General features: G+C 39.8%; 1 protein-coding gene across 3 annotated transcripts in view; it reads left to right on the plus strand.

The window, feature by feature from the left end:
• Window positions 1–8270: 8270 nt before the first annotated feature.
• Window positions 8271–25788, plus strand: part of LOC106566369 (guanine nucleotide-binding protein G(t) subunit alpha-2-like) — a 29826-nt gene continuing 12308 nt past the window's right edge. The window contains exons 1-4 of one of the 3 annotated variants that reach the window (XM_014134321.2): window positions 8271–8566; window positions 11540–11676; window positions 19531–19573; window positions 19840–19981. In XM_014134321.2, coding sequence (XP_013989796.1) covers window positions 11565–11676; window positions 19531–19573; window positions 19840–19981 — 297 coding nt within the window. In that variant the 5' untranslated portion in view covers window positions 8271–8566; window positions 11540–11564. Of the gene's footprint in view, window positions 8567–11277; window positions 11510–11539; window positions 11677–19530; window positions 19574–19839; window positions 19982–25788 lie in introns of those variants that run through there. The other 2 variants (XM_014134320.2, XM_014134319.2) reach the window with 2 other exon arrangements.

Below are 25788 nucleotides of genomic sequence, written 5' to 3' on the forward strand. Positions count from 1 at the left end.
TGAGGACCGCCACAGGAAAGGAAGACCCAGAGTTACCTCTGCTGCAAAGGATAAGTTCATTAGAGTTGACTGCACCTCACATTGCAGCCCAAATAAATGCTTCACAGAGTTCAAGTAACAGACACATCTCAACATAAACTGTTCAGAGGACTGCATGAATTCCAACCGCTGTGTTATTTTGAGACGCAGAGTAGGTGAACGGATGATCTCCGCATGTGTGGTTCCCATCATGAAGCATGGAGGAGGAGGTGTGATGGTGCAGGGGTGCTTTGCTGGTGACACTGTCTGTGATTTATTTAGAATTCAAGGCACACTTAACCAGCATGGCTACCACAGCATTCTGCAGCAATACACTATCCCATCTGGTTTGCGTTTTGTGGGACTATCATTTGTTTTTCAACTGGACAATGACCCAACACACCTTCAGACGGTGTAAGGGCTATTTGATCAAGAAGGAGAGTGATGGAGTGCTGCATCAGATAACCTGGCCTCCACAATCACCCGACCTCAACCCAATTGAGATGGTTTGGGATGAGTTGGACTGCAGAGTGAAGGAAAAGCAGCCAACAAGTGCTCAGCATGTGTGGGAACTCCTACAAAACGGTTGGAAAAGCATTCCAGGTGAAGCTGGTTGAGAGAATGCCAAGAGTGTGCAAAGCTGTCATCAAGGCAAAGGATGGCTACTTTGAAGAATCTTGTTTAACACTTTTTTTGGTTACTACATGATTCCATATGTGTTATTTCATAGTTTTGATGTCTTCACTATTATTCTACGATATAGAAAATAGTAAAAATAAAGAAAACATCTTGAATGAGTAGGTGTGTCCAAACTTTTGACTGGTACTGTACATGTCAGTACATACACACAAAAAGTAAGTCACATGGGACAGAGGCGTTGTTCCGTGAGGTGTTGCTTTATTTGTTTTAAAGCAAGGTTTGCTCTTCACTTGCACTATATTAGATGGAAGGGAGTTCCATGCAATCATGGCTCTGTATAATACTGTAACTTTCCTTGATTTTGTTCTGGACCTGGGGGCTGTGAAAAGACCCCTGGTGGCATGTCTGGTGGGGTAAATGTGTGCATCAGTGCTGTATATAAGTTGACTATTATACCCATTTCAGACAGAAGATGTGGTATGTTACCTGTAAAAAAATATAAGGCAACGTTTATATGACCCCCTTTCAAAACAGCCCCTTATTTATCACTTTCTTGCAGGTATGTCCCTTTTATACATATCAGTGGGTAACTGGAAAATTGGGAGGGGGTAGGGAGTTGGAGGTGTTGTTAAACCATGGATGCTGTTTGCAGTTCAAATTAGGGAGGTGTTAAACAAAAGAAGTGTTAATGAATTTACCTGCAGAGAAGCAGAGAACCAATCACACAGATCCGATACCTGTATTTTGGTTACGGAGTCTGTGAAAATACAGGTCTTTAAGTGTTATTTATTTTTCCATGTTTTTTTTTTTTACCCCTTTCAGATATGGAAAAGCTGGTATACAAATGCAGGTATGGTAAATTAGTGGGATTTTTTTTCTGTGTATGAAAATGATATTACTGGCCACAAATTCTAAAACAGACTGTAACTCTTTGGTTAGGGTTGCAGCAATTTCACTAGATTTGGTTGCTGACGATTTATAGAAGCTTCTATTAAAGAAAAACCTATGTGTTCTATTAGATAGCTCTGAATCCAGGATATGGCTGACGTTGAAAAGCAGGCTATGGTCAATATCAATGGCTGCACTGAAATCTCAAAGTACAGCTCTCACAATCTTATCAATTTCTTTCAAACAATCATCAGTCGTTAAGCTGGCCCATCTAGCGGAAATCGCTCAGTTCTGCATCCAGGGCAAGATTCATGGCAAATGTCAACCTGTTTATAAATACACAAGTCCAGGCCCTAGTTTCTATAGGCTGGTCTGGTGGTAAACTGCTCTATATACTGTGTGTACTTCACTGCTCTTAGAAAAAGAGACCAGTGCAGATCAAAACATCAATGCTAAGGTCACAATTGGTCAAAAAATATAATAGCCAATATTAGAGAGTTAACACACTTCCGCTGAAGGACGTCACCTGGCATTGGCGTCAAGATGGAAAATCCTTTTCTAAAGCTGATGGAAAATAAAGTCAGCCTTGTCCTTAGATAAGCCCGTTCATCTCTGCCAATCTGTTCAATGTTCCCATTGTACCATTTAAAAAATTTGGGCTCCCAAGTGGTGCAGCGGTCTAAGGCACTGCTTCACAGTGCTAGAGGCATCACTACAGACCCTGGTTCAATCCCGGGCTGTATTACAACCAGCCGTGATCGGGAGTCCCATAGGGCGGCGCACAATTGACCAAGTGTCGTCCTGGTTAGAGTTTGGCCGGTGTAGGCCGTCATTGTAAGTAAGAATTGGTTCTTAACTGACTTGCCTACTAAAATAAAGGTAAACAAACAACAAAAATGGCAGGAGAGACTGTAATACTGTACAGTAGATAGTAAATAATACATGGCCCTGTGTGGTAAACTATTTGTATCACTTACCTTTCCTCCATTTCCTGTAGCTACATTTTGTATACTGTTCACTTACAATGTGTCCATAAAGTGGTGTTGATGGCAGCCTAGATTGGGGTCAATTCTATTTTAAAACAACACTGAAATTGGTTCTGAATATTATGTAAATAGTGTATTCCCATTTTTGTTTTAAGTAAACAAAATTCAACTTTTTAAACGTATCAACAGTTGTGTCAAATCACTATGGTGATAGGATAGTTTTTAATGTGCATTATTCAAGGAACATTTCATATGAATTTGATTTCCATTTATCCAGTCCTCAAATGAATGCGTCTCTAAGACTGTCTTCCGGTTGTCCTCAAAAATAGAATTTGTTTCACTGTCTGCTTCTTAAAACCAACCCAAGAGGAAGTACAAACTTAACGATAAGTATAGTATTCAAAACAATTTGTAAGGTTGCGTGCGTAGTTGCTTTAGTATTTTAGGGATTACTGTGAGTAGTGGCTTACTCTACGTCATCACAGTGAGTATCCCTATATAAACTCTCTTATAGGCTAAACCACTTATCTATGGTATAGTTGTATTGGCTAGGGCCTGGATTAAACCATCTAACTGGCCCTACATGCTAGCAGGCTAATACCATAGAGACAGACTAGATAAACCCTCTAACTGGCCCTACATGCTAGCAGGCTAATACCATAGAGACAGACTAGATAAACCCTCTAACTGGCTCTACATGCTAGCAGGCTAATACCATAGAGACAGACTAGATAAACCCTCTAACTGGCCCTACATGCTAGCAGGCTAATACCATAGAGACAGGCTAGATAAACCCTCTAACTGGCTCTACATGCTAGCAGGCTAATACCATAGAGACAGGCTAGATAAACCCTGTAACTGGCCCTACATGCTAGCAGGCTAATACCATAGAGACAGACTAGATAAACCCTCTAACTGGCTCTACATGCTAGCAGGCTAATACCATAGAGACAGACTAGATAAACCCTCTAACTGGCCCTACATGCTAGCAGGCTAATACCATAGAGACAGACTAGATAAACCCTGTAACTGGCCCTACATGCTAGCAGGCTAATACCATAGAGACAGGCTAGATAAACCCTGTAACTAGCCCTACATGCCATTGAGGGATTCTACCATTTTAATGTAAGGAAGCATTTCGCTACACCCGCAATAACATCTGCTAAACGTGTATGCGACCAATAAAATTTGAATTGGCTAGCAGGCTAATACCAAAAGAGACAGACCGGAGTTTGGCAAGTCAATGGGAGAAGTGAACAGTTCTTCCTAAGTTGTTAATTGTCTTGATTTCTAAAAGCACAAGCTAGATTCGAACCAATGTCTTAAGTAGTTGAACATGTTATTACTCCAACCTTGTGAAAGTGAATAACTGACATGTTTTCATTCTCACAACTTTATAACGTAGAACAAGTGCCTTTTGTATTGACGGAATGCACATGCGCAGTTCGGCGTGACAAAAAACTTTTTAGACCCAATTATGTTTCTGCGCATGAGCTTAGCTAACTAAAGTCACCATGACATCGCCTACATCGCCTGCAGCTTTTTAGGCATCTTCAATACTAAACCATCTTTGGTGAAAGCCCTCAGTGATGCTGCCCATGCTAAAACAGGCTTTGGGCCATGTGCTCCCTCTATCCAACTCTGTGGCTAAGCTCATTGACTACAGGTATAAATAAAGGATGAGATTTATCTACAGAACCCTCCTCTGGTTACTAAATACCATCTGTTGAATCTCAAACCACCATACTATCCCTCATCACAGTTTCATAGTGTCAATTCAAAGTGAACGAAGATAATGTATCCCTGATCCCTTTGAATTGACACTATGGCCCTATTTGGATTGGTAGGTATAGAGGTGTGGAGAGAGGGAGAGGAGAGAGACGAGAGAGAAAGAGACAGACAGCTCTACCAGGGAGGGACTGAGAACAGAAATGGGCCCGGGAATTTCTAATACGCTGGGAAAAATGTTTCCCTAGAGGCAGCCATTATTAGCCCAAATTTCTTTTATCGTGCGTATTTACCTGAACTGGTCTATGGCCCACCTTAAAAGCCCTATGCTTCAAATATAGGCAATAAAACCCCTGACATACACGTGTCTTAGCAACCTATAATTAGTTAACAAATGAACAAATTGGTTTGAGGTAGCAGCCAGTGACTAAGCAGATGAGGTTGGGTTCAAATACCAGTCAGTCACACTGGCTCTGCAAATAGTTGCGTGAACTAACGGCACTCAAGAACATGCAGAGGGCAATAGGATTGGCCCTGCTGGGAGTCTATTTACATGTATTTGGGTGAATGAAACCCTGTGGCACAGCAATATTCCGTGTGAGGGACTCTCCTTCCTTTATCTCAGTCTGAGACAGATCTACACGCGTGGTATTGAAGTTAAATTGTTGACATGCAAAGCTTTTGGGCAGTTGGCAGGTTTTTCCCCTGTTGCCCATGCAGGGCTTCAGGTAGAGCCAGCAGAATACAGTGGGATGGGTATAGAACAGCGTCTTATATCCATGGTATAGGAATTATGTTTGTGTTCAAGTTTCATGGCAAATCAATGAACACAAACACTACATGATCTAAGAATGCAGATTTTGCTGCGAAGGGACATTAGATCATTTGTTTTGGTACTGTCCATATGTAGCTTGTTTTTGGTCACAGGTCCAGGAATGGCTGAATAATTAAGTCTGCAAATAGCACTGCTGGCTGAAAATTCATAGTTAATCGATCAATAACATAATAATACTCTTAGCAAAAATGTGTATCTTTAATTTACAATCACAGCACAGTGGAAAAATACATGGCAAATATAAATCTAATATGGATGGTCTTCAGAGATAGATGGGAGGGGTTGAAGGTAGCTGAAGGATGGGAATAATAACAAACAAAAGATAACTAAATGTAAAATATACTGTCTGTGAAATGTGTGTATTATGTATAAACTGGAAGTGAGAGTCTAAGTGTTGTTGTCCATTAGTTTACTCCAATTAGGGGAGGGGTGGTAGGGTTAGGGGAAAATAATAAAATAAGGAAAATACAGTTAGCATGAAAAAGTATTTGAACCCTTTGGAAATACCTGGATTTATGCATAAATTGGTCATAAAATTTGATCTGATCTTCATCTAGGTCACAACAATAGACAAACACAGTCTGCTTAAACTAATAACACACAAAGAATTATACGTTTACATAATTTAAACATGCACAGTGTAGGTTGGAAAAAGTATGTAAACCCCTAGGCTAATGACTTCTCCAAAAGCTAATTGGAGTCAGGAGTCAGCTAACCTGGATTCCAATCAATGAGACGAGATTGGACATGTTGGTTAGAGCTGCCTTGACCTATAAAACATTCCAAAAGGGTTCACATACCTTTTCTTGCCACTGTATATGAAAAGAATAATATACAGTACCAGTCAAAAGTTTGGACACCATTCAAGGGTTTTTCTTTATTTTCCAAAAAAAAGTGTTGAACAAATCAAAATATATTTTAGATTCTTCAAAGTAGCCAGCCTTTGCATTGATGACAGCTTTGCACGCTCTTGGCATTCTTTCAACCAGCTTCATGAGAAATACTTTTCCAACAGTCTTGAAGGAGTTCCCACATATGCTGAGCACTTGTTGGCTGCTTTTCCTTCACTTTGCATGTCCAACTTATCCCAAACCATCTCAATTGGGTTGAGGGCTGGTGATTGTGGAGGTCAGGTCATCTGATGCAGCACTCCATCACTCTCCTTGGTCAAATAGCCCTTACACAGCCTGGAGATGTGTTTTGGGTCATTGTCCTGTCAAAAAACAAATGATAGTCCTATTAAGCGCAAACCAGATGGGATGGCGTATCGCTGCAGAATGCTGTGGTAGCCTTACTGGTTAAGTATGCCTTGAATTCTAAATAAATCACAGACAGTGTTACCAGCAAAGCACCCCCACACATCCTCCTCCATGCTTCACGGTGGGAACCATACATGCAGAGATCATCCGTTCACCTACTCTGCATCTCACAAAGACACGGCGGTTGGAACCAAAAATCTCAAATTTGGACTCATCAGATCAAAGGACAGATTTCCACCAGTCTAATGTTCATTGCTCATGTTCCTTGGCCCAAGCAAGTCTCTTCTTCTTATTGGTGTCCTTTAGTAATGGTTTCTTTGCAGCAATTCAACCATGAAGGCCTGATTCACGCAGTCTTCTCTGAACAGTTGATGTTGAGATGTGTCTGTTACTTGAACTCTGTGAAGCATTTATTTGGGCTTCAATGTGAGGTGCCGTTAACTCTAATGAACTTATCCTCTGCAGCAGAGGTAACTCTGGGTCTTCCTTTCCTGTGGCGGTCCTCATGAGAGCCAGTTTCATCATAGCGTTGATGGTTTTTGCGACTGCACCTGAAGAAACTTTAAAAGTTCTTGACATTTTCCGGATTGACTGACCTTCATGTCTTAAAGTAATGATGGACTGTCATTTCTCTTTGTTTATTTGAGCTGTTCTTGCCATAATATGGACTTGGTATTTTAACAAATAGGGCTATCTTCTGTATACCACCCCTACCTTGTCACAACACAACTGATTGGCTCAAACACATCAAGAAGGAAAGAAATTCCACAAATGAACTTTTAACTAGGCACACCTGTTAACTGAAATGCATTCCAGGTGACTACCTCGTGAAGCTGGTTGAGAGAATGCCAAGAGTGTGCAAAGCTGTCATCAAGGCAAAGGGTGGCTACTTTGAAGAATATCAAATATCAAATATATTTTGATTTGTTTAACACTTTTTTTTAGCTTACTACTCGATTCCATATGTGTTATTTCATAGTGTTGATGTCTTCACTGTTATTCTACAATGTAGAACATAGTTAAAATAAAGAAAAACCCTTGACTGGGTAGGTGTGTCCAAACTTTCGACTGGTACTGTACATTTATAAAACACATATATGGGGGATTGGAAATGATGCAGACAATTACATTGCTAGAAGCTACAATCTATCTGAAATATTAAAGCTGATCTACCCCCTAAAACAAGAGAAAAAATAATTGAGCATGTGTAATCATGGTGATGTGGTCAACCACGCTGTCGTAGTAAGTAATGCCTAGACTCTAACTCATCGGGGAACCTCACAGTGTTGTGGTGTACAGATGACCCGGGTTCAGAGACCAGTTAGTCACACATGGCAATCAATGGGACCCAAAAGAGTACAATACGCTTGGGGATTGACTCTGGGGAGTCTGGGACAGGGCCACCCGCTTGGTATTAAACTCATGACATGCAAAGCTTTGGGGCCGTTCCATGGCTGAGCAGGGTGACCCAGTTGCTCCCCTATTTGCCCAGAGTCCACCCACACAGATGGCAAGGGGCCATCTGCCCGATTTAAGCCTGTCCCTCCCTGGGTGGATCAGGGGCTCTGTGGAGGTAATCTCCTCAACAGATCAGCAGTGATGATGGTAGGGGTGGTGTGTGTCTGTGCTTGTGCGTATATATATATGTGTGTGTGTGTGTGTGTGTGTGTGTGTGTGTGTGTGTGTGTGTGTGTGTGTGTGTGTGTGTGTGCGCGCATGCATGCAAGCGTGTGTGTGTATGTCCGTGTGCGCCTGTGTGTGTGAATGTCCACTCGTGCGCCTGTGTGTGTGGTTGGCCTAGTCCAGCCATCCACGCCTTAGAGACGTTCATTGGATTGGCTAGATGATGAGGCCATGATTAGCTGACGATGGAAGCCTTTGGGGATTTGGCTCTGGAGTAAAGTAGCTAGCTGTCACATAGCGTTTCTGTTAGGGGAGATTCAGTGACGTCCATCTGATGCTGACTATCTCAGGAAAGCACTTGAGTCGAAAATGGAGAGATGCAAAATGTAGCCTTGGATCGGGGTTCCCTTCTGCTTTTTAGGGATAAAAGTGTTCTCCCGGAGAGGTTGCTAGGGCTTTTGAACTGCGTCAGGGTTCTGCCAGGGTCCTACCATGGTTCTACCAGGGTTCTGCCAGGGTTTACCAACTCCACTCCTGTAGTTGGCTTTGTCACGGGCGGGAGCTGAACCCTGGTCTAAGGTGTAGCGGAGGTGAGTCAGAATCACACTCTCGTGATGAGGTAGGTTAACCCTGGTCTAAGGTTGTGATGAGGTAGGTTAACCCTGATCTAAGGTCCTGATGAGGTAGGTTAACCCTGGTCTAAGGTCCTGATGAGGTAGGTTAACCCTGATCTAAGGTTGTGATGAGGTAGGTTAACCCTGGTCTAAGGTCGTTATGAGGTAGGTTAACCCTGGTCTAAGGTTGTGATAGGTAGGTTAACCCTGGTCTAAGGTTGTGATGAGGTAGGTTAACCCTGGTCTAAGGTCCTGATGAGGTAGGTTAACCCTGATCTAAGGTCGTGATGAGGTAGGTTAACCCTGGTCTAAGGTCGTGATGAGGTAGGTTAACTCTGGTCTAAGGTTGTGATGAGGTAGGTTAACCCTGGTCTAAGGTCGTGATGAGGTAGGTTAACCCTGGTCTAAGGTCGTGATGAGGTAGGTTAATCCTGGTCTAAGGTCGTGATGAGGTAAGTTAACCCTGGTCTAAGTTTCCTGATGAGGTAGGTTAACCCTGGTCTAAGTTTCCTGATGAGGTAGGTTAACCCTGGTCTAAGGTTGTGATGAGGTAGGTTAACCCTGGTCTAAGGTCGTGATGAGGTAGGTTAACCCTGATCTAAGGTCGTGATGAGGTAGGTTAACCCTGGTCTAAGGTCGTGATGAGGTAGGTTAACCCTGGTCTAAGGCCGTGATGAGGTAGGTTAACCCTGGTCTAAGGTCGTGATGAGGTAGGTTAATCCTGGTCTAAGGTCGTGATGAGGTAGGTTAACCCTGGTCTAAGTTTCCTGATGAGGTAGGTTAACCCTGGTCTAAGTTTCCTGATGAGGTAGGTTAACCCTGGTCTAAGGTCCTGATGAGGTAGGTTAACCCTGGTCTAAGGTCGTGATGAGGTAGGTTAATCCTGGTCTAAGGTCGTGATGAGGTAAGTTAACCCTGGTCTAAGTTTCCTGATGAGGTAGGTTAACCCTGGTCTAAGTTTCCTGATGAGGTAGGTTAACCCTGGTCTAAGGTTGTGATGAGGTAGGTTAACCCTGGTCTAAGGTCGTGATGAGGTAGGTTAACCCTGATCTAAGGTCGTGATGAGGTAGGTTAACCCTGGTCTAAGGTCGTGATGAGGTAGGTTAACCCTGGTCTTAGGTCGTGATGAGGTAGGTTAACCCTGGTCTAAGGTCGTGATGAGGTAGGTTAACCCTGGTCTAAGGCCGTGATGAGGTAGGTTAACCCTGGTCTAAGGTCGTGATGAGGTAGGTTAATCCTGGTCTAAGGTCGTGATGAGGTAGGTTAACCCTGGTCTAAGTTTCCTGATGAGGTAGGTTAACCCTGGTCTAAGTTTCCTGATGAGGTCGGTTAACCCTGGTCTAAGGTCCTGATGAGGTAGGTTAACCCTGATCTAAGGTTGTGATGAGGTAGGTTAACCCTGGTCTAAGGTCGTGATGAGGTAGGTTAACCCTGGTCTAAGGTCGTGATGAGCTAGGTTAACCCTGGTCTAAGGTCGTGATGAGGTAGGTTAATCCTGGTCTAAGGTCGTGATGAGGTAAGTTAACCCTGGTCTAAGTTTCCTGATGAGGTAGGTTAACCCTGGTCTAAGTTTCCTTATGAGGTAGGTTAACCCTGGTCTAAGGTTGTGATGAGGTAGGTTAACCCTGGTCTAAGGTCGTGATGAGGTAGGTTAACCCTGATCTAAGGTCGTGATGAGGTAGGTTAACCCTGGTCTAAGGTCGTGATGAGGTAGGTTAACCCTGGTCTAAGGTCGTGATGAGGTAGGTTAACCCTGGTCTAAGGCCGTGATGAGGTAGGTTAACCCTGGTCTAAGGTCGTGATGAGGTAGGTTAATCCTGGTCTAAGGTCGTGATGAGGTAGGTTAACCCTGGTCTAAGTTTCCTGATGTGGTAGGTTAACCCTGGTCTAAGTTTCCTGATGAGGTAGGTTAACCCTGGTCTAAGGTCGTGATGAGGTAGGTTTAACCCTGATCTAAGGTTGTGATGAGGTAGGTTAAACCTGATCTAAGGTTGTGATGAGGTAGGCTAAAGCAGTGCTGGATCAAAAGCCTGCACACACCCTTCTCACACAATCGTACCGACCTGAACCATACTGTGCTAGCTCGGAAATGTTTCTTTCACATTGTCCTTTCCAGCATGGTTTATATAGACTATATACAAGAGCTCTTAAAAGGGAAACCTGCAGTTCAAACAATAACAACGCGGTTAAACAGCTGAGGGACGGGGCTGGAGAAATGTAACCACTCTCTGCTAGACAGAGATATGATACAAGGATTGACCATCCATGATATCAACTTTATAGTATGAAACATGTTTTCAGGCCATACAGTGTTTGTTTACATGTACTGTGTTTTACAAACATTGGAGTAAAACAACAAGCTCATAAGGCATTGAGTTATACTCTTCAAGAATCAATGGCTATATATCTATATATATACATATATATATATATATTTCATTTTAAAGTCCTCTAATGGAGGTACAAATGCTCTTTAATAAATAATATACAGTACAAATCCTCTGAAAGATCATTCTCTGGTGTCAAAGTTACAGAAAAACGGAACAGTCAGTGCATCTCTCCATCTCAAATCCCTAACCAACCGTAGAGGAGCCAAATCGGTCGTGTTTTGGTCTCTTCAGTCCAGGCCTGATTAGCTGTGTTAATAGGATTTGGCTTCTGGTTCCATGTTCTATGACATGAGCTTTAAACCACAGAGACTACCCGAGTGACATTTAGCACCTGAACCCGCAGAGGAGCGACACTCTGACTCAACTTTTGAACAGTAGCCTACCTAGCCAACAACGACCTAACGTTCTAACTGATTGTTCCTTTATCTGGACGATCACACATCGTTTAGTGAGTGAAAGGGCTGTTTCTGTGTAACTACCTAACGATCTAACTGATTGTTCCTTTATCTGGACGATCACACATCGTTTAGTGACTGAAAGGCTGTTTCTGTGTAACTAGGCACTCCGGACAACTAAACACCAAAATGTCGATGGACGAGCCTGAGGATCTGGAGATGGAGGGAGAGGAGGGGACAGACTCCAAGGAGCTGAAGAAGCAGCTGGCAGAGTCCAAGGCAGTTAAAGTACTGATGCTGGGTAAGTGAACTGAACTGAACCCATTGGTGTGAATGCATCGGAGGTGATTTGAAAATCATTATGTTATTGTGAAGAGTTAGTTCCTGTCTGAGACTTCTAAGCCAGAAGGATGTCCTTTCGGTCTAACGGCTAAAATGTTAGGATCCTCCATTATATTTTTTCCCTGTTCATAGAGAAACTGAAAGGATATATTTCAACTAAATAACCATGGAATAATGAACAGGATATTTGTTGTGGCATATGATGTGATGTCAGAGGTTTAAAGGGGGGGGGGGGGGCAACATTTAACACAACACATTTGGCCTCCGGATAGCACTACAACTATTTCAAATTAAATTGAGATTACCAGATGTCACCTGTTTGAAAAACATCTGTAATTTGCACATTTAATGTTTCTGCTGTTGAATATAGTCCATCAAATGATATGATACTTTCTCTATGGTCCAATTTCAATCAAACACAGACAATGAAGTCCTGTTTTTGTCTGTGAATTGATTATTCACTTTGTCTGAAGACTGACAGTTAAAAGCAGGGCTGCCCAACCCTCTTCCTGGAGATCTACTGTCCTGTAGGTTTCCCTAATTTAGTGTATCTGATTCAGCTAGTTAAGGTCTGGTTGAGCAGCTAATAAATAGAATCAGGTGTGTTAAATTAGGGTTTGACTGAAAACCTACAGGACGGTAGATCTCCAGGAAGAGGGTTGGACTGAAAACCTACAGGACGGTAGATCTCCAGGAAGAGGGTTGGACTGAAAACCTACCAGACTGTAGATCTCCAGGAAGAGGGTTGGGCTGAAAACCTACAGGACGGTAGATCTCCAGGAAGCAGATTGGGCTGAAAACCTACCGGACTGTAGATCTCCAGGAAGAGGGTTGGGCTGAAAACCTACAGGAAGGTAGATCTCCAGGAAGAGGGTGGGACTGAAAACCTACAGGACGGTAGATCTCCAGGAAGAGGGTTGGACTGAAAACCTACAGGACGGTAGATCTCCAGGAAGAGGGTTGGACTGAAAACCTACAGGACGGTAGATCTCCAGGAAGAGGGTTGGACTGAAAACCTACAGGACGGTAGATCTCCAAGAAGAGGGTTGGACTGAAAACCTACAGGACGGTAGATCTCCAGGAAGAGGGTTGGACTGAAAACCTACAGGACGGTAGATCTCCAGGAAGAGGGTTGGACTGAAAACCTACAGGACGGTAGATCTCCAGGAAGAGGGTTGGACAGCCCTGGTTAAGAGCAACACTTTGTCTGAACATTGACAGTTAAGAGCAAACAAACACTGATCAAGGCATAATGTTCTTTCTCTTAGAATGTTTTAAGATATATGTGACTGAACCTAGAAAATAAGGAACATTGTTAAAGTACAGACTAAGAGCTTTAAGGTACATTGAAGTACATTTCTCCCTGAGGTACATTTCTCCCTGAGGTACATTGAAGTACATTTCTCCCTGAGGTACATTTCTCCCTGAGGTACATTGAAGTACATTTCTCCCTGAGGTACATTGCTCCCTCCCAGAAGAGTTGTAGTCTAGGGGATAGTCAGGACACAGTGAGGTGCTGAAATAATCACTACTTTAGGTCCAAGTCAATCATGTTCCCTTGCTGATGAGAGGCCAAGCCTATTACTCTAACTGGCTTAGTCCAGTCTCAGAATCCAGTCCAGATTGGTGTACCCATCCTCTCGTCAGACAGCATTTAACCTTTCACACTATCATGCTGACCCAATCCAAACTGTACTTTCACACAGTGGTGGAAAATGTACCCAAATGTCATACTTGAGTAAAAGTAAAGATACCTGAATAGAAAATGACTCAAGTAAAAGTCACACAGTAAAATACTACTTCAGTAAAAGTCTAAAAGTATTTGGTTTTAAATATATATATATATATATATATATATATATAAGTATCAAAAGTAAATGTAATTGCTAAATACACTTAAGTATCAAAAGTAAAAGTATAAATAATTTCAAAGACTACTTTTGTGTGTCAGGAAAAATGTATGGAGTAAAAAGTACATTATTTTCTTTAGGAATGTAGTGGAGTAAAAGTAAAAGTTTTCAAAAATATAAATAGTAAAGTACAGAGACCCCCAAAAAACATCTTAAGTAGTACTTTAAAGTATTTTTATTTAAGTACTTTACTCCACTGCTTTCACATCATTCCAACCCAATCCAAACTGTACTGTGCTGGCTCTGACTTACAGTATTCTTTTCACCTAGTTCCTCTTCCAGCACCTATGATGTAGGGGTTCAGATGGGTTCTCAGATCAGCAGGGTTCAGATGGGTTCTCAGATCAGCAGGGTTCAGATGGGTTCTCAGATCAGCAGGGTTCAGATGGGTTCTCAGATCAGCATGGTTCAGATGGGTTCTCAGATCAGCAGGGTTCAGATGGGTTCTCAGATCAGCAGGGTTCAGATGGGTTCTCAGATCAGCAGGGTTCAGATGGGTTCTCAGATCTGCAGGATTCAGATGGGTTCTCAGATCTGCAGGATTCAGATGGGTTCTCAGATCAGCAGGATTCAGATGGGTTCTCAGATCAGCATGGTTCAGATGGGTTCTCAGATCAGCAGGGTTCAGATGGGTTCTCAGATCAGCAGGGTTCAGATGGGTTCTCAGATCAGCAGGGTTCAGATGGGTTCTCAGATCTGCAGGATTCAGATGGGTTCTCAGATCAGCAGGATTCAGATGGGTTCTCAGATCAGCATGGTTCAGATGGGTTCTCAGATCAGCAGGGTTCAGATGGGTTCTCAGATCAGCAGGGTTCAGATGGGTTCTCAGATCAGCAGGGTTCAGATGGGTTCTCAGATCAGCAGGGTTCAGATGGGTTCTCAGATCAGCAGGGTTCAGATGGGTTCTCAGATCAGCAGGGTTCAGATGGGTTCTCAGATCAGCAGGGTTCAGATGGGTTCTCAGATCAGCAGGATTCAGATGGGTTCTCAGATCAGCAGGATTCAGATGGGTTCTCAGATCAGCATGGTTCAGATGGGTTCTCAGATCAGCAGGGTTCAGATGGGTTCTCAGATCAGCAGGGTTCAGATGGGTTCTCAGATCAGCAGGGTTTGACTAGGTTCTCAGGTCAGCAGGGTTCAGATGGGTTCTCAGATCAGCAGGGTTCAGATGGGTTCTCAGATCAGCAGGGTTCAGATGGGTTCTCAGATCAGCAGGGTTCAGATGGGTTCTCAGATCAGCATGGTTCATGGGTTCTCAGATCAGCAGGGTTCAGATGGGTTCTCAGATCAGCAGGGTTCAGATGGGTTCTCAGATCAGCAGGGTTCAGATGGGTTCTCAGATCAGCATGGTTCAGATGGGTTCTCAGATCAGCAGGGTTTGACTGGGTTCTCAGATCAGCAGGGTTTGACTGGGTTCTCAGATCAGCAGGGTTCAGATGGGTTCTCAGATCAGCAGGGTTTGACTGGGTTCTCAGATCAGCAGGGTTCAGATGGGTTCTCAGATCAGCAGGGTTCAGATGGGTTCTCAGATCAGCAGAGTTCAGATGGGTTCTCAGATCAGCAGGGTTCAGATGGGTTCTCAGATCAGCAGGGTTCAGATGGGTTCTCAGATCAGCAGGGTTCAGATGGGTTCTCAGATCAGCAGGGTTCAGATGGGTTCTCAGATCAGCAGGGTTTGACTAGGTTCTCAGGTCAGCAGGGTTCAGATGGGTTCTCAGATCAGCAGGGTTCAGATGGGTTCTCAGATCAGCAGGGTTCAGATGGGTTCTCAGATCAGCAGGGTTCAGATGGGTTCTCATATCAGCAGGGTTCAGATGGGTTCTCAGATCAGCATGGTTCATGGGTTCTCAGATCAGCAGGGTTCAGATGGGTTCTCAGATCAGCAGGGTTCAGATGGGTTCTCAGATCAGCAGGGTTCAGATGGGTTCTCAGATCAGCAGGGTTCAGATGGGTTCTCAGATCAGCAGGATTCAGATGGGTTCTCAGATCAGCAGAGTTCAGATGGGTTCTCAGATCAGCAGGGTTCAGATGGGTTCTCAGATCAGCAGGGTTCAGATGGGTTCTCAGATCAGCAGGGTTCAGATGGGTTCTCAGATCAGCAGGGTTTGACTAGGTTCTCAGGTCAGCAGGGTTCAGATGGGTTCTCAGATCAGCAGGGTTCAGATGGGTTCTCAGATCAGCAGGGTTCAGATGGGTTCTCAGATCAGCAGGGTTCAGATGGGTTCTCATATCAGCAGGGTTCAGATGGGTTCTCAGATCAGCATGGTTCATGGGTTCTCAGATCAGCAGGGTTCAGATGGGTTCTCAGATCAGCAGGGTTCAGATGGGTTCTCAGATCAGCATGGTTCAGATGGGTTCTCAGATCAGCAGGGTTTGACTGGGTTCTCAGATCAGCAGGGTTTGACTGGGTTCTCAGATCAGCAGGGTTCAGATGGGTTCTCAGATCAGCAGGGTTTGACTGGGTTCTCAGATCAGCAGGGTTCAGATGGGTTCTCAGATCAGCATGGTTCAGATGGGTTCTCAGATCAGCAGGGTTTGACTGGGTTCTCAGATCAGCAGGGTTTGACTGGGTTCTCAGATCAGCAGGGTTCGATGGGTTCTCAGATCACAGGGTTTGACTGGGTTCTCAGATCAGCAGGGTTCAGATGGGTTCTCAGATCAGCAGGGTTCAGATGGGTTCTCAGATCAGCAGGGTTCAGATGGGTTCTCAGATCAGCAGGGTTCAGATGGGTTCTCAGATCAGCATGGTTCAGATGGGTTCTCAGATCCGCAGGGTTCAGATGGGTTCTCAGATCAGCAGGGTTTAGACTGGGTTCTCAGATCAGCAGGGTTTGACTGGGTTCTCAGATCAGCAGGGTTCAGATGGGTTCTCAGATCAGCAGGGTTTGACTGGGTTCTCAGATCAGCAGGGTTCAGATGGGTTCTCAGATCAGCAGGGTTCAGATGGGTTCTCAGATCAGCAGGGTTCAGATGGGTTCTCAGATCAGCATGGTTCAGATGGGTTCTCAGATAGCAGGGTTCAGATGGGTTCTCAGATCAGCAGGGTTCAGATGGGTTCTTAGATCAGCATGGTTCAGATGGGTTCTCAGATAAGCAGGGTTCAGATGGGTTCTCAGATCAGCAGGGTTCAGATGGGTTCTCAGATCAGCAGGGTTTGACTGGGTTCTCAGATCAGCAGGATTCAGATGGGTTCTCAGATCAGCAGGGTTTGACTGGGCTGAGTTTCAGTAGTGTGAAAAGGGTAATTCCCTTAGCCTCTCTGCATGTAGCCACTTAAAGTCTCAATCAAGGTCAAAGATCAGATCCAGAAACAGTCAGTATATACAGTGCCCTCCTTAATCATTGGAACAGTGAAGCATTTTTCTTATTTTGGCTTTATATTCTATACTTGAAATCAAACAATGACATTAAAGTGCAGACTGTCAGCTTTAATTTGAGTGTATTTTCATCCATATAAGTATTTGGTCCCATATTGTTAGCACAGTAATGACTATATCAAGCTTGTGACTCTACAAAGTTGTTGGATGCATTCGTTCTTGGTTTTGGTTGTGTTTCAGATTATTTTGTGCCCAACAGAAATTAATGGTAAATAATGTAGTGTCATTTTGGAGTCACTTTTATTGTAAATAAGAATAGAATATGTTTCTAAACACTTTTACATTAATGTGGATGATACCATGATTACGGATAATCCTGAATTAATCGTGAATAATGAATGAGAAAGACATTCTAACCTCACCATTTCAATAAGGGGAGGTTAGCATTTGTTGCTGGGGTATGATATTTGTGCGTATAACTTTCTCTTAATCTTAAACACAACCAAAATAATGAGCAAATGCATACCAAGCTTGATGTAGTCAAAAGCTTGATGTAGTCATTGCATGCTAGGAATATGGGAGCAAATACTACACTTTTTACTACACATAAGTGAATTTGTCCCAATACTTTTTTGTTAGCCCTCTGCAGTAAAGCCTAGACATTAGATTGGGGATGCGAAGCTAACACAAGTTTTAAGGTCTCTTTTCTCAGGTTGATTGTTGTTTTATTACGCAGGCAGTGATATCTCTTGATCCACAGTGGCCAAACGAAACGTTTCCAGGCTGACGAGCCGGCTGAGGCATCCACGGTTGCTTCGGCAGCGGCAGTTGGACCTGACGTCACGACCAAATAATTATAATAATAATAATATCCCTTATGCTTCCCCTTGGTGAGGCGTTATTCTGTAACGTGTACGCTGGGAGTCGGGAAGCAAATACAGGGAGTGCAAATTGAATAATAAATAGAACATAGTGCAAAACATGAAAAGCGTACAGACACGAAACAGAAACAGAGTCAATAACGCCTGAGGAAAGAACAAAGCGGAGTGACAGATATAGGGGAGGTAATCAGGAAGGTGATGGAGTCCAGGTGAGTGTCATGAGGCGCAGGTGCGCGTAACGATGAGACAACCGGCCACGTCGAGCTGCGGAGAGGGGCAGCGGGAGTAGACGTGATGGGTAAAAGAGAGACCTGTGGAGAGAGTCTTTAAGCTGAGCTGAGAGCCTGGCACCAGATTGTTTGTGTTGTATAACCAATTCCTATCTATGTCCGTTGTCCTGCCGCTATAGCCATGGCAAGACAGCACAAACAGAACTGGAACCAGGCTAGTGCTGAGCATTATCTACTAACATACAGGCTGGGTGCAGGGTGGGGTCCGTACCATAGTGTTGACTGACTGAATTTATGGGACATTTGAAAGTAGTAGGTTGATCCAGCTGGACACAGCATTACAAACATAAACAGTTAGCGAGGCTAAAAACAATAAAGCCCGAGGGCTTCTTTTAAATATGGTGTTTAAATAAAGGGTTTAAATAAAGGTTTTAAATAAGTGACACCAAGGCCTTTGTCCTGATCTGCCTGAGAGAACCAGGTCGCGTCGCAAACGGAACCCTATTTAAGCAGTAGTGCACTATGTAGGGAAGAGGGATCCATAGGACTCTGGTCAAAAGTAGTGCACTATGTAGGGAAGCGGGTTCCATAGGGCTCTGGTCAAAAGTAGTGCACTATGTAGGGAAGAGGGTTCCATAGAGCTCTGGTCAAAAGTAGTGCACTATGTAGGGAAGAGGGTTCCATAGGGCTCTGGTCAAAAGTAGTGCACTATGTAGGGAAGAGGGTTCCATAGAACTCTGGTCAAAAGTAGTGCACTATGTAGGGAATAAGGGTCCATCTGAGCTCAAAAAACGAGCTGAGCTGTACTGCACTGGTCTGGTTACATGTTGAGGTCTGCACCCATAGTATTTTAGAGGTTTTAAAATAAAGGTTTAAAATAAAGATTTTAGGTGACATCAAGGTCTTTTTATCCTGAAGTCTCTGAGAGATCCAGGCTGCCTCTCAAATGGTATCCTATTAAGCACTGGTCAAACAATAGCGTTTAAAATGAAGGTTTTAAAATGAAGGTTTTTAAGTGACATCCAGACCATTGTCCTGGTGTGTTCTGAGTCCCAGTAAGGAGATGTCATTGATCTCCACACAGCCTGTTCTGTCAAACCGCTCTATTTTCAACCTGTCCCATAGGGCTCTGGTCAAAATTAGGGCACTATATAGGGAAGAGGGTGCCATTTGGGAATAACCCTATGTTTCGTTGGCCACCAGGTCCAGGAGTATTATGATATTTTATTGTCACGTACACAGGATAGTGTAGTAGAATGTGTTGTTTTACAGGGTCAGTCTTAATAATACAACACCCTTGGAGTAAATTAGGGTGAAGTGCTTTGCTCAAGGGGACATCGGCAGGTTTTTCACCTTGTCAGCTCGTTTTTTTTTTGTTGAGCCAGTCACTGATGAAACCCTTGTAATTTAAAATGACATTGTTGACATTTATTTAACTGTTGTAATAAATTGTGTATTTTTGTTTTCTTTTTCAGGTGCTGAGGAGTCTGGGAAAAGCACCATTGTAAAACAAATGAAGTAAGTTAAATTAGAAATTAAGTACGCTTTTGGGTTCTCTCTCACTGTTAATGTGGGGCAGCAGAGCAGTGAGCTGCATTGCCACAGAAATACCACTAGGTGGCAGTTTGGATAATTGAGCCACAGGGAAATTCCATCAGAGTGATACTGAGACAGATGTCACAAAGTTAAACAAACCATACAACTCTATGCACAAGGACTACGTTAAACAATTTTTTAAAAGTGGAATTACTATATACAAACCCAATACTTCTTCTTCTTCTAAGAATCCTCCACCTGGGTGGTTTTAATGAGGAGGAGAAGGTGACATCCAGAGGGGCGATCTTTGGTAACATCTTGCAGTCAGCTCTGTCCATCGTCAGAGGCATGAGCATCCTGGGGATCAAGTACGGATCACCGGCCGTGGAGGTGGGTACTGCAGGCTGGGTGTTTGCGTGTGTGTATAAGTGTGTGATGTGTGCAAAACCATGCTATAATATATAACAATATACTGTACTATATTGACATGTTATACATGTTATACTATACTGTATGAACATGTTATACTATACTATATAGACATGTTATACTATCAGGCATGTTATACCATACTACTGTTATACTATATTATTATACTATACTGTAAAGACATGTTATACTATACTACACTGTTATACTATATAGACATGTTATACTATATAGACATGTTAGACAATACCATATGGTATACTATACTGTTATACTATACTATATAGACATGTTAGACTATACCATATGTTATACTATACTATATAGACATGTTATACTATATGTTATACTATATAGACATGTTATACTGTACTATATAGACACGTTATACTATACTGTTATACTATACTGTATGAACATGTTATACTATACCATATGTTATACTATACTGTTATACTATACTATATAGACATGTTATAATATATGTTATACTATACTGTTATACTATACTGTTATACTATACTGGATGAACATGTTATACTATACTGTTATACTATACTGTATGAACATGTTATACTATACTATATAGACATGTTATACTATACAGGCATGTTATACTATACTGTTATACTATACTATTATACTATAAAGACATGTTATACTATACTACACTGTTATACTATACTATTATACTGTATAGACATGTTATACTATATAGACATGTTAGACATGATATACATGTTATACTATACTATATAGACATGTTATACTATACTATATAGACATGTTATACTATACTATACTGTTCTACTATACTATATAGACATGTTATACTATACTGTTATACTATACTATATAGACATGTTATACTATACTATACTGTTCTACTATACTATATAGACATGTTATACTATACTGTTATACTATACTATATAGACATGTTATACTATATGTTATACTATACTATACTGTTCTACTATACTATATAGACATGTTATAATATATGTTATACTATACTGTTATACTATACTATATATACATGTTATACTATACAGGCATGTTATACTATACTGTTATACTATACTATTATACTGTATAGACATGTTATACTATATAGACATGTTAGACATGATATACATGTTATACTATACTATATAGACATGTTATACTATACTATATAGACATGTTATACTATACTATACTGTTCTACTATACTATATAGACATGTTATACTATACTGTTCTACTATACTATATAGCCATGTTATACTATATGTTATACTATACTATACTGTTCTACTATACTATATAGACATGTTATAATATATGTTATACTATACTATATAGACATGTTATACTATACAGGCATGTTATACTATACTGTTATACTATACTATTATACTATACTGTAAAGACATGTTATACTATACTACACTGTTATACTATACTATTATACTATATAGACATGTTATACTATATAGACATGTTAGACATGATATACTAAACTGTATAAACATGTTATACTATACTTTATAGAAACGTTATACTATACACACACGTTATACTATGCTGTATAGATACAGTATACTATACTATAGCGTATAGACATGTTATACTATACTGTACAGAAACGTTATACTATACAGTATAGACATGTTAGACAGTATAGACATGTTAGACAGTATAGACATGTTATACTATACTGTATAGGCATGTTATACTATACTGTATAGACATGTTATACTATACTGTATAGACATGTTATACTATACTATATAGGCATGTTATACTATACTGTATAGGCATGTTATACTATACTGTAGACATGTTATACTATACTGTATAGGCATGTTATACTATACTGTATAGGCATGTTATACTATACTGTATAGACATGTTATACTATACTGTATAGACATGTTATACTATACTTTATAGAAACGTTATACTATACACACACGTTATACTATGCTGTATAGATACAGTATACTATACTATAGTGTATAGACATGTTATACTATACTGTACAGAAATGTTATACTATACAGTATAGTCATGTTACACTATACTGTATTCACATGTTCTCATATGCTGTATACACACGTTATACTATACTGTATACACACACGTTATAATATATTATACTTTAAAGACATGTTATACTATACTGTATAGACATGTTATACCACACTATACTGTATAAACATGTTACACTATACTGTACAGACATGTTACACTATACTGTATAGACATGTTATAATATATTATACTGTATAAACATGTTATATTATACTATAGTGTATAAACACGTTATACTATACTGAATAAACACGTTATACTGTACTGTATAAACATTATACTATACTGAATAAACATACTATACTATGCTGTATAGACATGTCATACTATACTATATATACATGTGTTTTACTATACTGTATAGACATGTTATACAATATAGACATGTTATACTATACTATATAGACATGTTATACTATACTATATAGACATGTTATACTATACTATATAGACATGTTATACTATACTATACTATACTGTTATAGTATAGGGTATAAACATGTTATTCTAAACTATGTTATACTATACAGACATGCTATACTATATTGTATATACAGGGTATACTATACTATACTGTATAGACATGTTAGATATGTAATACTTAAGACATGTTATACTATACTGTACAGAAATGTAATACTATATTGTATATACATGGTATACTATACTGTATAGACATGTTATACTATACTGTCATACTATACTATATAGACATGTTACAATATACTATATAAACATGTTATACTATACTGTCATACTATATAGACATGTTATACTATAGACATGCTGGGGATCCCGTGTGGCGCAGCGGTCTAAGGCACTTTTTCTCAGTGCTAAAGGCGTCACTACAGACCCTGGTTCGATTCCAGGCTGTATCACAGCCGGCCGTGATTGGGAGTCCCATAGGGCAGCGCACAATTACCACAGCGTTGTCCGGGTTAGAGTTTGCCCAGAGCAGGCCGTCATTGTAAATAAGAATTTATTCTTACCTGACTTGACTACTTATATAAAGGTTAAATAAAAAAAATTAAATAAGCATGTTATACTATACTGTAGACATGTTATACTATAGACATGTTATACTATACTGTAGACATGTCATACTATACTATATAGATATACTATGCTATACTGTTATACTATACTGTAGACATTTTATACTATACTGTACAGGCATGCTATACTATACTGTAGACACGTTATACTGTAGACATTTTATACAATACTGAATAGACATGTTTTACTATACTGTAGACACTTTATACTATACTATACTGTATAGACATGTTATACTATATAGACATGTTATACTATACTGTAGACACTTTATACTATACTATATTGTATAGACGTGTTATACTGTACTGTAGACACATGTTATACTTTTTATACTATACTATAGACATTTTATACTATACCATACTGTATAGACATGTTATACTATACTGCAGACATTTTATACTATACAGGCATGTTATACTATACTGTATAGACATGTTATACTATACTGTAGACACTTTATACTATACAGGCATGTTATATACTGTAGACACATTATAGTATACCATACTGTATAGAGATGTTATAAAATACTTTAGACATGTTATACTGTAGACATTTTATACTATACTGTAGACACTAAATTACACTATACTGTATAGACATGTTATACTATATAGACATGTTATACTATACTGTAGCCACTAAATTATACTATACTGTACAGACATGTTATACTATATAGACATGTTATACTATACTGTAGACACTTTATACTATTCTATACTGTATAGACATGTTATACTATACTGTAGACACTTTATACTATACATACATGTTATACTATACTATATAGACATGTTATACTATACTGTAGACACTTTATACTATACATACATGTTATACTATACTATATAGACATGTTATACTAAACTATATTGACATGTTATACTATACTGTAGACACTTTATACTATACTGTATAGACATGTTATACTATATAGACATGTTTTACTATACTGTAGACACTTTATACTATTCTATAATGTATAGACATGTTATACTATACTGTAGACACTTTATACTATACATACATGTTATACTATACTATATAGACATGTTATACTATACTGTAGACACTTTATACTATACATACATGTTATACTATACTATATAGACATGTTATACTAAACTATATTGACATGTTATACTATACTGTAGACACTTTATACTATACTGTATAGACATGTTATACTATATAGACATGTTATACTATATAGACATGTTATACTATACTGTATAGACATGTTATACTATATAGACATGTTATACTATATAGACATGTTATACTATACTGTAGACACTTTATACTATACATACATGTTATACTATACTATATAGACATGTTATACTAAACTATATTGACATTTTATACTATACTGTAGACACTTTATACTATTCTATACTGTATAGACATGTTATTCTATACTGTAGACACTTTATACTATACATACATGTTATACTATACTATACAGACATGTTATACTATGCTGTAGAACTATACTATACTGTATAGACATGTTATACTATAGACATTTTATACTATAGTATACTGTATAGACATGTTATACTATACTGTAGACACTTTATACTATACTGTATAGACATGTTATACTATACTGCAGACATTTTATACTATACAGGCATGTTATACTATACTATATAGGCATGTTATACTATACTGTAGACACTTTATACTATACTGTATAGACATGTTATACTATACTGTATAGGCATGTTATACTATACTGTATAGGCATGTTATACTATACTGTATAGGCATGTTATACTATACTGTATAGACATGTTATACTATACTGTATAGACATGTTATACTATACTGTATAGACATGTTATACTATACTGTATAGACATGTTATACTATACTGTAGACACTTTATACTATACTGTATAGACATGTTATACTATACTGCAGACATTTTATACTATACAGGCATGTTATACTATACTATATAGGCATGTTATACTATACTGTAGACACTTTATACTATACTGTATAGACATGTTATACTATACTGTATAGGCATGTTATACTATACTGTATAGGCATGTTATACTATACTGTATAGACATGTTATACTATACTGTATAGGCATGTTATACTATACTGTATGGGCATGTTATACTATACTGTATAGACATGTTATACTATACTGTATAGGCATGTTATACTATACTGTAGACACTTTATACTATACTGTATACACATGTTATACTATACTGTATAGGCATGTTATACTATACTGTATAGGCATGGTATACTATACTGTATAGGCATGTTATACTATACTGTATAGGCATGTTATACTATACTGTATAGGCATGTTATACTATACTGTATAGGCATGTTATACTATACTGTATAGACATGTTATACTATACTGTATAGGCATGTTATACTATAATGTATAGGCATGTTATACTATACTGTATAGGCATGTTATACTATACTGTATAGACATGTTATTCTATACTGTATAGGCATGTTATACTATACTGTAGACACTTTATACTATACTGTATAGCCATGTTATACTATACTGTATAGGCATGTTATACTATACCGTATAGGCATGTTATACTATACTGTATAGGCATGTTATACTATACA

This window comes from Salmo salar, chromosome ssa13 (assembly GCF_905237065.1).
Source record: "Salmo salar chromosome ssa13, Ssal_v3.1, whole genome shotgun sequence".
Classification (NCBI taxonomy): domain Eukaryota; kingdom Metazoa; phylum Chordata; class Actinopteri; order Salmoniformes; family Salmonidae; genus Salmo; species Salmo salar.